At 35.6% G+C, this 16,623-nt stretch overlaps 1 protein-coding gene across 5 annotated transcripts; it reads left to right on the forward strand.

Moving 5' to 3' along the window:
- Positions 1-4,881: 4,881 nt before the first annotated feature.
- LOC121253197 (reticulon-like protein B8) lies at positions 4,882-13,319 on the forward strand. 5 transcript variants are annotated; one of them, XM_041153147.1, is made up of 6 exons: positions 4,882-5,074; positions 9,578-9,768; positions 9,851-10,031; positions 10,111-10,252; positions 11,874-11,943; positions 12,980-13,319. In XM_041153147.1, the coding sequence occupies exons 2-6, from the start codon at positions 9,588-9,590 to the stop codon at positions 13,030-13,032; spliced, it is 627 nt and encodes a 208-aa protein (XP_041009081.1). In that variant the 5' UTR covers positions 4,882-5,074; positions 9,578-9,587; the 3' UTR covers positions 13,033-13,319. The 5 variants fall into 5 exon arrangements, with proteins under 5 accessions (XP_041009081.1, XP_041009080.1, XP_041009078.1 ...); XM_041153146.1 differs by having other exon boundaries at positions 4,883-5,074; positions 10,105-10,252; XM_041153144.1 differs by having other exon boundaries at positions 4,884-5,074; positions 9,583-9,768; positions 10,105-10,252; positions 12,996-13,319.
- The last annotated feature ends 3,304 nt before the right edge of the window (positions 13,320-16,623 follow it).

A 16,623-nucleotide genomic window follows, 5' to 3' on the forward strand; every position in this document is an offset into this window, starting at 1 on the left:
TAAGTATTTTAGCACGATGTTTCCTTCATCTAAGTTGTTCTTCTTTGAGTCTAGTTTCCGTAGATATCTTATTCGTCTCAATCCATGCTCATTTGATTAGTAAAAAGTATTTTTAACCATAGAAAGGTCATTCTGGGCGTGAAACTGGAGAGTATGATATGTTTTGGAATTTTTGACCAAGCTAATGGACATATCTTGGTCCGAAAATTTTATGGAGTATTTTTAACATGATTTTGTGAATGTTCATTGAGGTTTTATTGCATGACTAAAGCTTTTGATGATAGATTTCTTTAGATTTAGAAACTTGAAAACTGGAGGTGGGAAAACAGTTTTTGTTTTGTGAAAGTTTAAATATTTCGTGGTATAATCTTATTCCAAAGGCTTTGATATTTTTATATGATGATCCTAAGCCTCTTATATACATTTTAGGATGTTATTTCGAAGATATTTAGTATTATTTTTAAAGATATGATTTTTCTATGTAAGAGGATTTCGGTTTGGCCTAAGATTTGATGTTTCTGGGTTAGATCCATGTTTTGTTGAATTTTAGCCATGTGATTTTAAGTTTGATGGTTAGATCTTCTTTAGGACACATTTTTAGACCATGTGATTTTTTTGTTTGAAGATCACACGTCTTTAAGCCATGGATCAAGAGATTGATCAAATGTAGTTGAGAGAAAAGTTTCTGTTTTGGACTATGTTTAAAACCAAAAACTCCAAGTGTTGTTTTGTGATTTTTGGTGACTTTTGTTTGATGATTTAAAGCATGGTTGATCTTAGAATGATGTTATGAATATGTTAGAGGTAAGATTTGATTTTTTGGAATTCTTGGAGATGTTTTTATTAAGGTCAAAACTTGTGATTTAAAGGGCTTACTTTTGTTAAAAAGTTTGGGACTTTTTACAAAAAGTTTAGTGTTGATGAATAGATTTTTCCTAATGGATATTTTAAGTGTGTTTTTAAACTTAGGATAGGAAGATCTTTGTTACAAAATTTTGGTTTAATCATGAGTTTTGAATTTTGAAAGAATTGAACCAAAATCAAGAGAAATGGCCTATGTAGGTTTCGGCAATAGTGAGTTTTTCATAGTTGTGAATGGTTTTAAATTTTTCTGAGTTGATATTTGAGTTTAGGACAAAATTTACATGAGGAATGTAAATTTTGGTAATTTTTGGAGATAGGATATGAAATCCTTAAGTTAGGGGTAAAATAGTCATTTTCCCACTTGTAAAGGGTAAAATGGTAATTTTACTCTAAGTTGCCTCTTTTCACATTTCTAATTGTTAGTAATTAATTTCTAACTTTTAGAATACCCTCTTACAGTTCCTCGTATTTTACACTTATTCTCGTAGAACGCGACTATCGAGGTAAGTTAGCTTTTAACTTACTATCAGTTTAATGTGTATGAGTGATAAGTAAGGGAACTAAAGTGTATGTATGCATGTTATCATATGTTCCATGCCAAGTCATTACATATTTATCTGTTACACAGTATTTATTCTATCACGAATTATTCATCTGTTACATAAGATATTCTGTCACGTATTTCTATACATTGCTATGCATTGCAAGTATGTCATGTTAAGTTAAGTATGCCATCTGTTACATGTATTTCATTTCACGTAATATTCACTGTCATATGTTATGCCATGTTGCGGAATATTGTCTGTTATATGTTATGCCATGTTACGAAATAATATCTGTTACATGTATGCCATGTTATAAAATATTTTCTGTTACAAGTAAGACTCAAAGTAAGTCATGTATGTCATCTTCTGTTCACGTCACGTTACGCTACGTCAGGACTTCTGTCTTTTCATATTCATGTCATTCCGTCTTGAATACAGTTTGTGTATCTCGAGAACAGTCTTGTTAAGTTATTCATGTCAATCACGACCCTAAGTGCTAGGATGAGGTAATATCCTAGTGAAACTCCTTGTTCACGCTGGAGTGTCTAAATAGGTGTGAAATTCCCTGGGTTGATGAAGTACAGTCAACAAGTTGCGAATGAGGCCTAATTAGCTGGTCATCGGAGCGCGCCAGGCACTAACACCGATGGAGCCAAACTTTATTTTACATGTGTCCACAACAAGTGTGGTACAAACAATTCATGGGGCCACAACAACTGTGGAGCATGAAGTATGGGGCCACAACAACTGTGGAGCATACACTACGTGAGACACGGCAATTGTGACACATAGGATACGTGGGGCCACAACAACTGTGGAGTACGTATTAACGCACTCACAGCTGGTATAGACACCTGTGTTGTGATGCGGTAATCGGCAGGGACACATGGCTCAAGGGGACCTGTGTAGCACCCGTATGGTCACTTTAATGATTAAGTCTACTGAATAAGATTCCAAGTTCATGTATTTCACGTTCAAGTCATGTTTCACGTTATGTTATGTTCAAGTTTACGTTCATGTCAAGTTTCAAGTTTATGTCACGTCACGCTAAGTTTCAGTTTCAGTTCAAGTTATGTCAGCTCATGCCATGTTATGTCAAGTCATGCTATGCTTATAATTTCATACCATGCTATGTCAAGATATGTTATGTTTACTATTGACTTTGATTGTGCATTTATGCCTTTATTGCCATGCATGCATCATTAACCTGTGTGAAGGTTTTTTGTTAACTTGCTGAGATTTGTAATCAAATCTCACTGTGGTAGTCCCAACTACCTATTCCCCCGAATGGTAGATCTTATTACAGGATCTGAAGGAGAACTAGGGATCGACCAGCTGGAAACGGTCGACTAAGTGACGGTGTGACTTAGATGTAGTTACCCTAGATTACTACTTGTATTTTGTGGAGTTAAATCTCCAGCACTCTTTTGTTCACAATTATTTTGGACTAGTATTGTGATCTCGGTTGTTAGTATGCCTTTATGTATGAAGTATGTTTTAAGTATTTGGGATATTATAAGTTTGGTGCATGGTATTGCCAAAAGAAAAAAAAAAATTATCCGCTGCGAATATTGCATAATGCTAGACGCATGTTAGGAACATTGCATCTTATATGTCATGAACGAGGGCAGGTAACCTTGTGTTGCATGTCCCGAAGCTTCAGATGTCCGTCCGATCCCAAGCAGAATCCGTGGGCGTCACAGTGCGTGTGCGCTACGGAAGGGGAGATGGAGGCTGAGCTTGCTAGAGGATGATGGCGGCGGGAGGAGAAACTGCCGTGGAGGTGGTGGCGCCGGAGAACGGCGCACGGCAGCGCAGTAGGCACTAAGCTCGTTCGGGCTTTGCACGGCCAGCGGGGAGAGACTGGCATGGGAGGACTCACTAGAGGGAGTGGTGCTGGTGGAAGGGGCAGTGAGGCTTGGCGGCGCACGGCGGCGCCGGGCTGAGCTATGGAAGAATCGGGCGTGGGGGGTGTCGTGCAAGCCGTGAGGGAGAGGGAGGAGAGAGAGAGAGCTGGGAGAAAAGTGAGGGAGAAAGAGAGGGGGTTTGGGTATTTAACCCAGTCCCTTCATCTAGGGATCTTCAAAACGATCTAACGATGGGGAATTAAAACACTGATTTGAAAATACGTAAACATTAACTTAATTAAAAGCACTTAGAGGAATTAAGGTAGAATATTATTTAAACTAACTTTAGTTTATAAAATAATATTCTTCATCATTAATAAATGATGAAGTCTTATTTAATACATTTAAAATGATAAAACCATTTAATTAATTAAAGTTTTCTACATAATTTAAATCCCATAATATTTTAATTAGTTGAAATCATTTTAATATTATTAAAATGATTTCCGACAATTATAATATTATTGGAGCTCTTCAAGAATATTATAATTGTCGTATTTAAAATCAAGTTCAGTTCAATAACACTGGAAATACTCCTTATAAATATTTACAGTATATTTAAAACACTGGGCTTGTCTTAAAAGTCACATTATATCTTTTGGAACACGCCATCGAGGTTCGGCACGCATGACGAGGCTTGCAGTCGCTAGATGGAAGGGGCAGACAATCACATAGTTTCTGCCCTCAGAGTTTGCTTACGTCAGAAAGAAAGAACGTACGTCAGAAAGAAGAAGCGTACGTAAGTAGGAAGGAGCATGGTATTACAAAGAATCAGTTCAATTCTAAGCTAGTATTTTTCTAAGTTAGAGATTAAAAACAAAAGGAAAATGCTACTTAACCCCTTCAATGTTACAGCTCAAAGTTATTGCTCGAATATTTTAATTTTTTTTTACTTAATAGTTAAGGAAACGATTATTAGTGAAATTGTATATTTTTTAAAACTTCTTTTAATAATTAAGGATGTTAAAAAAAAAACTTAGTAGAAAATGATGAAAAAAATTATAAATTTATACTCGCATTACGTTCAACAGTACACGCAGGGCGGCCGCTAGCATCATCCATAACAAAATAACAAAACAAGTTTACTGACACAAAATCGAAAAAAAAAAAAAAAAAAACTACTTATAAAATTTTCATCCAACTTATTTCTGTATGCAGCTCACAAAATTTAAGGAAAAATATTACTTTTTTCAAGAATTAAAAAAATCTCCGGATTTTAAATAAAAAGTGTAATTTTTATATATGCATAGAGTTACTACTCATTTACTATTTATAATATATTTAAAGTTTTTTTTTTAATTTTTTTATCATTTTTTAAAATATTTTTTTAACATTCTTAATTATTAAAAAAAATAAAAAAATATTTAATTTTACTAATAATTACTTTTTTAACTATTAAATAAAATTAAAAATTAAAAAAATCAAATATAAAAAAATAATAAAAAAATAATAAGAGTAATAAACCAATCATTATCCATATATATCCGAATTCCTCGTAACCGTTTATCCTTATTGTGTAAGTATTGGTTAATTCGGTCAGGTCAGCCCGAGTCAGAATGGGTTAGCCACGTGCAGACAAATAATAATTGACATTGGTTCTCTGACTCTCACGGTACTTTTGCCAGTGTACTGCTCGCTACTCCTGCTTATCTGCTATTGTGCCCGAAACCCCCACTGTCATAACAAAGAAGCGAAACCCATTATTTTAGTCCTTCATCTCAACTCTAATCTCCTTGAAAGACTCATCTTTTGGCTCTGGTTTGTGCTCTCAGCGTTTAGTGCTTTCCTTTTCATTTTATTTTTGTTTCTTTTACGTGGTTGCAATGTTTTATCTCTGAATGTTTGATTCTTTGTGTTCTATGAGCGGGTTCAAACTGATCTTGGGTCGATATGGTTTTTTGAGGCGTATTGGTGTTATTACTGTTGATTCTGGATTATTTGTCAATATCAGGTTACGGGCAATCGAAGTTTGTAAGTTTATTGTTATATTGGGGCTCAATCAAAGGCTAAGTAGAATTTTGTTATGCTTTTTTAACATTCAACTTGTACTGTTTTGAATGCTTCATTTGTGAGTTTATTTTAAATCTCTCATTTCTGTAATAGTTTTTACTCTTACTATCTTGTATTTCATGTTGTCGGTCCCGTTAAATTCAGTCTCCTGGAGGGTTCACTCATATAGTCGTGCTCAAGATTAGAGGTCCGAAGTGCATCTTGGAATAACTTATATTTGTCTTCCATTTTAAGCCTTTAGATGTTGCTCCATGGCTGCTTTAACTTATATTTTTTATACATTAAATCTTGGTGGCGGCTTTCTAGTCAAAGCTCTTGAATTTGATTATAAGATTTGAAATGTAATTGGTGTGGTCTTACAGTAGTGGTTTTGGAAGTGTGAAACTTTTACTGGCGTGCAATCTTCAGAAGTGTTTTTGACTGGATGTTCTTCTATGAGATGTATTTTATTAGTTTTCTGGTTAAGTTGTCAACGTAACTGTGCAGCTGAATATGGAACCGGAAGCCCTCTGGAAACTTGTGGTTGATTGCAAATATGGCAGGGTATGGGGGGGTTGGTGTTCTAGTGAAGGGAATGGGTCTTATCGTGTGGGGGTTTGAAAATACATAAGACGAGGGTGGGGGGGTGTTTTCTCGATATACTAAATTTATGGTGGGGGAGGGTAATCGTATAAAATTTTGGAGGGACATTTGGTGCGGGAAAGAGGCACTTATGGACTTGTTCCCTTTGGTTTTCTGAGTGGCACGTGACCAAGAAGCTTCGGTGACAAATCTCATGGTTCGTTCAGGGGACCAATTCCAATGGAATATAATCTTTAATAGAGCAGCCCAAGACTGGGAACTAGACAGTTTTGAGGCTTTTTTCAGTTTAGTGTATACTACGAAGCTGAATGGAAGGTGTGGTGATAAGTTGTGGTGGACACCAGCAGGTAAGGGTATCTTCTCGGTGCGTTCCTTCTATAAGTCCCTTACTTTACTTCCAAATACACATTTCCCTTGGAAAAAACTGTGGAGGAATAAGGCACCTCCCAAGGCACTCTTCTTCACTTGGACAACGGCTCTGGGTAAGATTTTGACTACCGACAATCTACGAAAGCGTAGGGTAATTATTCTTGATTGGTGTTGTATGTGCAAGAAAGCTGGGGAGACAGTGAATTATCTTCTGCTACATTGTGAGACAGCTAGAGCCGTGTGGAGTGAAGTGTTCAGTCGTATAGGGTTAAACTAGGTGATGCTTGCTACAGTGGTGGAATTATTGGCTAGTTGGGTGATACCGGGTGGAGTTCCACAAATCAAAGCTGTGTGGAAGATGGTTCCTAGCTGCATAATGTGGTGTATATGGCGAGAACGTAACGAGCGGACATTCGAAGATAAGGAGCAGACCTTAGAGGAGCTTCGAGCTTTATTTTTCCGCACCTTACTTCTTTGGGCTATAGCTGTAGATTTTAATGGCCTAATTGTACATGATTTTCTTGTTTCTTTTTCAGCAACTTAGATAGGTCTTACCTCTAGTATAACTTCTTGTGTACTTGGGCTATGCCTATTCTTATTAATACTATCGTTTACCTATCAAAAAAAAAAAAAAAAGAACTTTGTGGCTGAATAGTGGTAGTTTTGGTAATTGGAATCACCAAGCCTTATTGTTGAGTCGGATGTGTCAAGAAACACTATGTCCAAAAATACCTAATCAAGTTTCCTATGTTGTGGGGTGTATCAACTCTGTATTTTTAAACTTTCATTTCAAAATGGGTCTACTAAAAAGCAATCATCACACTTCTTATAGGAGCATTATGATACTGTATAATTTCAGTACTACAACAAGAGCCCAATGTTAAATTTGTGAGTTCTTAGTTGGTCTGATTTTCTCTTCCAATGTTAAATTTGTACAAAAGCCCGAACTTTTCATGAAACCTTGATAATTATGCGAAATAAACCACAAAGAGGTGGTCATTCAGTCTGATACTAAGATAGACAGCTTACAAGTATTGGATTATTGGTATTTGTTTTATTTATATATGTTAATGTAAAATGAGTGTGTTGGCATATTCATGTGACTATAATTTGTGTGTTTCTTTGTGGTGGTTGTATTTTTTCAGTACTCTAGGGCTTTATTGATGATTTCAGACTTCACAGAAATTGTTGTTTGGGTCCCTTCAGTTCTTAAATTCATTAGGATCTATTTAATAACCATATGAGTTTGTTTTTGAAGCTTGTAGCTTGGTTTATGTATTGGAAAATTTTGGTAGATATTGGATGTTACTTTGAGTTTTTGGGCACTGTCTCTTTCTTAAGGAGTTTTAGGCCCCGTTTGGAATTTGGATTGAACTGAGATCAACTCAATTTAGTTTAATTTTAAGCTGAGTCTAACATCCAAATACCTAACCCTTAAATCACTAAACTCATCTCAACTCAAAAGCTTTTTACACGTAGGGACCCACAACCTTTTTCAACCAAACACCTCTTTACACCGCACCCACAACCTTTTTCAACTTCCCTTTAATACATCTAAACTCATCTTAACATCAAAACACATTTAAACTCATCTTAGGTGAGCCCCACAAAACTCACTCCACCATCTCAACTCACTCCACCATCTCAACTCACTACTATTCATAAAGAACTCAACTCATCTCAATTCAGTTCAACATCCAAACGGGACCTTAGACTATCCATCTTCCTAGTAAAAGGTTTTCAATGTCCTAATTAAACATAGCATTTTATAATGGTAGTCACATCTGTAATGATGGTTAATATAAGTCTTTCATAAAATACGTTAAAACAATATGGGGGTCCTTCCAAGGTTTTGAGTACTTTGAAAGAAGCAGACGAGCCTCTTTCAGAAGATGAAAATGGGGTAACAAAAGGTAGTGCTTCCCCTACCTGTTCTATGCCTCCTGAGGGAGCAGTAGGGTCTGACGAAGTGGCACATAAAAGATCATCGGGGGGTGGAGCACCTACAAGCAATGTCATCGTCAATGGAATGACAACACCTATGTCGGAGGTGAAGGAACCTTTAATGGTGACAACGACAACAGTATAGCTGTTGAGGAGGTTTGGGATTTGAATGCAGGATATGGTGGGGAGGAAATTATGGGTTTGTCATTGGTGCCTTGTGAGGAGGAATGTCTAGGGTAGGGAGTGCAGTTGGAAACTGTGTCTGGGGATAATGTTGTTCCCCTAAGTTTTGCATAAGGTTAACGAGATTTAGCATATTGTGGGGTTTTCATATGGTGGATGTGAAGACCAATTGAAAGCACTACTCACTGCGATTGAGGCGGTCCACTCGCTTGAAACTAAATCAAGTTTTAAGAAAAGCAGGGAAAGATGCGGCAATCAACTACAATGCTAAGGGAGGTAGTTCAAATCGAGGGAAGACTAAAGGGATGGCATTATGAAGACGTCCTCGTAGAGGGAGTCTCGGGTGGGGTATTAGTCTTACGGGAAACAAGGGGTTGGATAGATTTCTAATTTTCACGGGCTTTTTGGGTCATTATAGCTCTGTAGTATGGGTTAGGTGTTTTCTTGTATACGTCCAGTGTACGTGGTTACTCTTATTGATATATATAATATTTTTACTTATAAAAAAAAATATGTATATATGCCTTAGTCAAGCAACTTGTTATAAGTTTAGGCTTACAAAGGCAAGATATGCCTACCCCTTCTGTTTGGGATGTGTGAAAGCATGTATTAATTTCATTTTGTATTAGAGTAGTGATTATATGAATATGATTGATTACATTAATAAATGCAATGTCATGCTGTGCAATATTAGATATGGAGCATAAGATTGAATAAGATTGGTAGGGTGAGAAACTAATATCCATGATTGGTGTGTACTTTTTTGTTTTTGGTATCAGATACCTGCTTTTATATTTCGAAAATTTGTGGCACTTGGTGTAAATTGTGCCTGATTTAATTTGTGCTTCATTAGGAGAGATGCACATTAAATTCTATAATTCCAGAAAGTTCAATATGTAGTCTTGAATTAGGGAATACCATCAGTATCAAGTTAATGATCTGCCATGTGGCTTATTGCATAAAGCAACAAGACCCTTGTAGCCTATGCCATTCCTTAAGATAAAGCTCTGTGCTGAATTCTATTATGTTGGTATGTGCCACTGCTGTGTACCCAACCAAATATTTTAAATTTGCCTTGTTCGCATTTGTACTTGTGAAAAGTACTAGAGTGTTGTGAGCTTACAGAGTGATTTACCGTCCTCTCCTGACAACACCTTTTGTTGATTCTTGAAGCATAGGAACAATGTCTGAGAAAATAGCTGAGAATATCTTGGACCAGATTGTGGAAACACTTGCTGAGGGTGGTTCAAAGCAGAAATCTGTGTCATTTTTTGGGGAAGAGAAAACAAATTTTGTCAGTTCTCAATTCAATCGGCTGTTTGGACGTCAGAAGCCTGTCCACCATCTTTTGGGGGGAGGAAAATGTCTGATTACTCTGATTATTCTATTTATGGTCCTCTAATTTGTACAACTTCCATTCTCTCTAAAGTTTTCTAAATGTTGTAGCTGCTGATGTGTTGTTATGGAGGAACAAGAAGATCTCAGCAAGTGTTTTAACTGGTGCAACAGCTATCTGGGTGCTCTTTGAATGGCTCAATTACCATTTTCTAACTCTTGTATTTTTTGCTTTGCTTCTTGGTATGCTTGCTCAGTTCATTTGGTCAAATGCTTCAGGCTTATTCAACAGGTGATCTAGAATTAAAACGAGCTTCTTTGCTCTCAGAGCTTCATTTTAGTTTGTGGTGACATATTCCTTATAGTGGCAGGTCACATTCTCAAATCCCTCGTCTTGTTATACCCAAAGAGATATTTGTCAACATTGCCACCTCACTGGGCGCTGAGGTTAATCGAGCTTTGGGTTTTCTTCAGGATGTTGCATATGGAGGAAACATTAAGCAATTTCTTGGGGTATGTTAGCTGTAATGATATATCAGAAAAATATATTACAAATCACTTTTAGTCCTAATTCTAATCCTCCATTATCTGCCATTCCACAAACATATCTTTCGTTGTAACTTTGTGGTAACTTCAATTTTTCGATTCTCTTTTTTCATAAAACCCTAGCCATACCATAGTATTCTTATTTGGAGGGAGAATAGAGACCTTGTTGACCGTTGGTAGTTATACTCAAAAAGTAAAAAACCTTATAATTCAATTTTATAATAAATGATAATAAGCTATCATTAAATGAATAATTGTATAGTAATTATTAGTTATAAAATGGAACATTTGGTTCTTTATATTCGAATGAATAAATTATAGAATATAACAATTAATACTCTAAAAAGAATCTAATAATTCTAGTTCGATTAGAATCTATCTTATATATTATAATTCTAGATATAGATAGATTCTAATTTTCCCTAATTTCATAGGTCCTTGATCAAAGCATGCCATTATTTTCTGATCCTATCTTATTAATTATTATCCTGGGAAGTAACCAGAAGTGAGAGTGGGACAAAGCAGCAGATACTGCTATGGCCCTTGCAAGTACCACACAAGGTTATTTAGTAACTTATCGGTGGAAGAAGAAATGTCAAGTATGATCACATTACATCAATATGAATTGATCGTGTCTATTTGATGTGACATATGAATGTGCATCTTCTATTTGCCTTTTTCATCCAAATTTTGGGTTTTAGTAAATTTATTTAGTGAGAGGCTCAGGGCATGCATTTCTTGTTTACACACCTTGCACAGGTAAGCGAGGACACCCAAAGTTATATGGCACAGGGTGGGATCTTTCCCACCTTTGTGCGAGGTGTATCCCCTCCACCCCAAAGTCATATGGCATAGGGTGAGGACTAGGGGCCTCCTCCATTGTGCGAGGTGGGGAGGATCATCAACCCCTCCGTGCGGGTGGGCACTGAGGCCCTCTCCACCCCCACCCCACTCCATCCCTCGTGCAGGTGTGGAGGGCTTCCTTATTACATATTGCCATATGTGATATTCATTAGGGGGTCACCTCCAATCATAGCCATCCACTACTTCACGACATTTGGCATATAGAGGCAGGGCCAGACATTGAAGTTGCTTCCAAGTTTGTGGATTAAGGGACCTACTGAATGTCAATTCTTCAACCAGAGGAAATCTGACTAACCATCCCCTATAATATCACCCCTCAAACCAACCCTCTAATTTTAGTTTTCAACTAAACTTACCAAACAAATTTTCATACTATCCAGTCCTTTCAACAGAACTTCCCAAAATTCTTTTTGATGCTACATTTGCAAAAACAGTTTTGGAAACTTTTCCAAACACCCCCTCCCTTTAATATGAATGCGGTCTTATCATGGACTAACAATGTTTCTTCAATGTGATAATCTAAACATGTCTATTGAGAGGTCATATTCAAATGTTGTGTTGCCTGATATACACCAATAAGGGTGATAAATATGAAGTATATTGGCTAAGCTTTTCACTGGCTCGTTAGTGTTAGGAGAAAAGATATATTTTAGTATCTTGTATCCCAAAGACTCCTACCTGTTGCTTTTGGATATAGCAATTTAATTCCATGAAATCTTCACAGGTTATAGTAGGCTTGTGGCTTGCTGCTGTGGTAGGGAGCTGGTGCAATTTTCTGACTGTTCTGTATGTTGGTGAGTTTCGTACTTTTATATTGTGGAGTCTGCTACTAACTTTGTCGTTTTCTGTTTCGATACTGTATGTGCTTTGATTCTGTGTTTTGATTTCCTGGCTTGTGAGTCTCCATATGTTGGATGTAGTTTAGCTGAGATCCCTGTGAGCATGTTCATCTTTCTCCTCAGCATTGTGGATAACTTTTTGCCCGGTATTATGAAAGTTGGAAACCATGATTGCATGTAGCATAATTAAAATATAGATCAAATCTAGTTTTCTCCTGTGGAGTTGGAAAAATTTATTATCCCGTAGGAATGTTTACTATTCTGGGTCTATGGGCAACACTATTTTGCTGGGAATCTACCTATATTACATATATATATATATATATTTATAACTATTTTTCCGGGAATCTATTTTATTTTGGATTTTAAAAATGTCTTTAATGAAGAATTGCTTATTATGTCAACCCTGAAATGCTTGTTATTCACATGGGCAGAATTTTACAGAGAATATTATTCATTTGCTTGGAATTGAAGCATCGATGATTTTGATAGATATGGGATGGCTGAGACCGATATTTCCCCATGAGGAATGAAATTGAGTCTATTCCGTGTATCATAACAGTGTCTATTTCAGGGGCCAGTAAGAATCAATATCTAAACATTTTGTTCTATGAGGACATGGATATCATTTTTCAGAGAAACAAACGCAACCAAACCATAAAAAGATTGTGGGATGTCCCTTTATTCTTCCTGGCTCATTCTTTTGTTTATCATTGAAGATGTACCCTGTGTTTGTGTGAGAAACATACATGGAACTTGAAAGCCGTTTTGACAAACTAATGTTTACAGAGAAATGATATTTACAATTATAGAATGTGCAAAGGTTGCGCACTCTTTTCGAGAAAAGTGAGTAAATATGAGATTTATATGGAAAAATTAGTTTTTTAATAGTGGATCTAACTCTTTTTCAAAAGGAGCGCATGGCGGTTGCATAACTCATAACTGTATCTAGCATTACTCATTTATATAAGAGGTACTTGTCATCTGACAGTTTTTAATTTCTTTAGGTTTTGTCGCTGCTCACACACTGCCAGTGTTATATGAGAGGTATGAAGATCAAGTTGACAGCTTTGTGTACCAGGTCATCGAACAAATTCAATGTAACTATCGGAAGCTGGATGTTGGTGTCCTTAGCAAGATCCCTAAGGGAAAGCTCAATGGAAAAAAGCATGAGTAGAATAATTTGGTAAAATAACTAGGCTGTTGTGCATTTCTCGTCATTTATTGATGGGGGATTAAATTTAAATGTGTTTCAGACCCAAAAAAGGGCAAGAAAACCAATGTTTTCGGGTAGATTTAAATCAGTGTATTGAATTGAGGGAATAAGCTGATGTTTGGGCTTCAATTTATATGACCACCATAACCAACTCGCATGACCATAGTCACACAGCACCCAGTTCTCTCTAGAGTCCTATTCAGCTGCCTATATCGCACACTATTATTGTGCACAAAAGTAATTTTACTAACTGATGTGGTTTGTCAGATTATAAAGTTACTTTTATTATAAAATAGATGTGACGAATCACATGAAATCACGTCAGTTTATAGGATTAATTTTGTGTAATCTCTTTGTGGCTGTAACACTCCTCTTAAAAAATTGTTTATTAAAGTCTTTTGCTTATAAAATCACTTATTAAAAATAAAAAAAATAAATAAATTGAAATTTTCATAAATAGTCTAGGCCTCTGCCTCTTCTCCCTAAATCGAGTATTATCCCACAACCTCAACCTCATCCTCATATTGATAATTATCTGGAACGATTAACATATTAAAACTAATGTAGATGTTCACATTAATATAATAAAAAGCTGTCGCCTAGATCTATTTTACATATCTCATAGTCATGATGGAACACGATGAATAAGAGAATATGAATCACTTACCTGTAGCGACTTGTGATGAAGTCTTAATTAGTAACACCCCCTCCCTCTAGATTCTACCAACCTTTTAAAGTTTACTTCCGCGCTAGGTATAAAAGACTCCATCGCTAGGTATAAAAGACTCCATAAAACTAACACAAAACATACTTTATTAAAAGTTAAAAGAGTCAAGGTAGCACTTATTAGAAATTTGTTCAAGTTTTATGCTAATAAAATCACTTATTAATAATTATAAAAATAAATTAAAACATCCATAACTCCGCCTCTTCCCCAAAACCAAGTCTTGTCATACAGTTACATCCTCATTGATAATTAGCTGTTCAAAAATAAGTTGAATACTCCGGAGGCAATAAGTCACACAATAAACCTTTACTAACTTAGTTCTTTCCTTTAAATAATCATGCAAAAATAAATGTGTATCATCATTTATCATTCATCACGGGATATTACATCCATCATCTCATACTATCATAACACACAATTGCGCCTAGTGTGCAAGAGGTGGCGATATCAACGTTCATGATCCCGCCCGTTGGTCTTCAATGAGCTTCGGTTATCTGTTAAAACGAAATGGTTATCTTTAGGTGCACCATTAATGAGCCACTCATGGTATTGACTGTGACACCCCCAATCTTCACTTGTGATGTTATGAAAACTTGGAGCATTAGGATATGCAATACACGGTCACATATATCCTCGTTCGTGACAAATAATATGCAATGCAACCGATAATATGTTTATGTAATAATCACAGCGGAATTGTGAGTCATAAAATATTTGTACTAGAATAACTGAAAACATAACATTATATAAAAACAACCATCATTCACGCCTCATTAATTGTCCATAGTATAGGGCGTTGATGAGTGTATGAAAGGGCACTCTAAATATTCTATTATTGGACTAAAATGCTAAAATGTGAATAAAAATCATAGAAATTAATGTGTATTCTTTAATTGAGTTTCTATTTACTTTGAGATACTTTTTAGCAGATTTTTATGTTTAATTTCAGAGTTAATAAAAAAGTAATCCAAACCCAGTCAAATTCAAAAGACTTTCAAGTGAGCAAGATGTTGGAACAACCTAAGAACTTTTAACTAGTGCAAGACTCTTTAAATAAGGATAATGATGGGGTCTGAGAGTAATTCGGATCAGGAGAAAAAGTCAGTCCGAAATTCGCTAGAAGGCAGCCTGTACATACTTTAGTATTTTGATCATAAATTTCCGCTCAAATATCGGATTGATGCAATTCTTCATATGTTAGAAAGCTATTTTAAAGGGCTACAAAGTTGTCTCTAATATGGATGTTCAAATGCGAACTCCTGAAGCACAACATGGATGCCAAGATGAGTCCTAAAATTTAGGCAATTTTATATACTAGAATATGAAGACATTAGGGTTTTTTTTCTTACCCTATATAAGCATTTCATTAACACAAAATTGAGAGTTCATAAAGGGAGAGAGGGCTCAGTTCTAAAGAAGGGGAGACGAAATTAATTTCCATGGCCGTCGTTTGCTTTATTTTTCTCTTGAGATTTTTGTTGTCTATTATATTTATGGGTAACTAAATTCTCAAGTAGGGCTAGGGATGAACTTGCACATTAGATAATATTTTTAATTTGTTTTTGATTTATGTATTTGATTTTCAATTACTAAAACGCTTTTATTTTATCATTCTCAATTCATTGTTGATGTTTTCTTCTCCAAATAATAATAGAATTTATTCTGTTTATGGATTCAGTCATACTTCTTCCTATTGAATGGATTAGTTCTTTGATTATGTTTGGATCAATTATTTATCTATATTGATTTAATTCTTTGCTGCAATATCGCTTCCTAAATATATGGTCGATGTTGAATTTTAATAGTGATAATAATTTACGTATTTTAAAAGTGGTGAGTGATTTTTCAAAGAGTTACATTTAGTTTAATCTTGGTTTATAAAGCTATACCTTCCGATTGGGAATTTTGAGAATTGCATTCCCGATTGAGTTATTCAATGAATTAAGAATAATAAAAATATCAGACTTGTGCAAGGGATTCTCGACGCTTTACTGTTTGTCAAACTTGAGTACTTTTTGCGTTAGTCACTTTTCTTCACTTTAATTTGCATTTAAAATTAATCTTTGTACTCCATTAATCATTAAATATCTTTCTTTAGTTTCTTTGTTCTTTCTACAATTCTTTTAATTTGTCTCTCTGTGGAATTGACACCCCAAAGCTATGCTACAACTACCGCATTATTCTTTGGGCGTAATCAGACATATATATAACATATTAAACAAATGGAGATTACATCTCCTTATTCAGATCTTGGTTTGTAACGCCCCCAACTTCCGCTTGGGATGTACTGGAGACTTAGAGCGTTGGGACATGCAACACAAGGTTACATACCCTTGTACATGATAGTTAGTATGCAATGCATCTTAGAAATGCAGCTAGCAGTATACAATAATTGCGGGGGAAAGTAAGGGTGAAAAATGAACTTATGCCAGAATAACTAAATCATCTCAATAATATTGATTAAACCATAACTTTCAAATCATCGGATAGCTTAATCTTAGTACAAAATGCCAAGTTTTCAAAAAAAAAAAAAAAAAAAGAAAAAAAAAGGAATCTAAACCAGCAGCTTCATGTGTTCTATGGCACAAAGCCTTAGACCTAGAAAGATCAAGTCTCCTGTCGACGTCTAGTTCCTCCTCCATCCTCTTGATCCACTGGTCCATTGGATCCATTTGCATCTACAACTTCTATC

This window comes from Juglans microcarpa x Juglans regia, chromosome 2S (assembly GCF_004785595.1).
Source record: "Juglans microcarpa x Juglans regia isolate MS1-56 chromosome 2S, Jm3101_v1.0, whole genome shotgun sequence".
Classification (NCBI taxonomy): Eukaryota; Viridiplantae; Streptophyta; class Magnoliopsida; order Fagales; family Juglandaceae; genus Juglans; species Juglans microcarpa x Juglans regia.

Bases quoted from the DNA above. Each gene is read 5' to 3' on its own strand.
- LOC121253197 (XM_041153144.1), top strand. From the start codon at position 9,588: ATGTCTGAGAAAATAGCTGAGAATATCTTGGACCAGATTGTGGAAACA. The intron at 9,769-9,850 runs GTCTGATTACTC...TAAATGTTGTAG, and splicing joins TCTTTTGGGGGGAGGAAAAT to CTGCTGATGTGTTGTTATGG. The intron at 10,032-10,104 runs GTGATCTAGAAT...TATTCCTTATAG, and splicing joins GCTTCAGGCTTATTCAACAG to TGGCAGGTCACATTCTCAAA.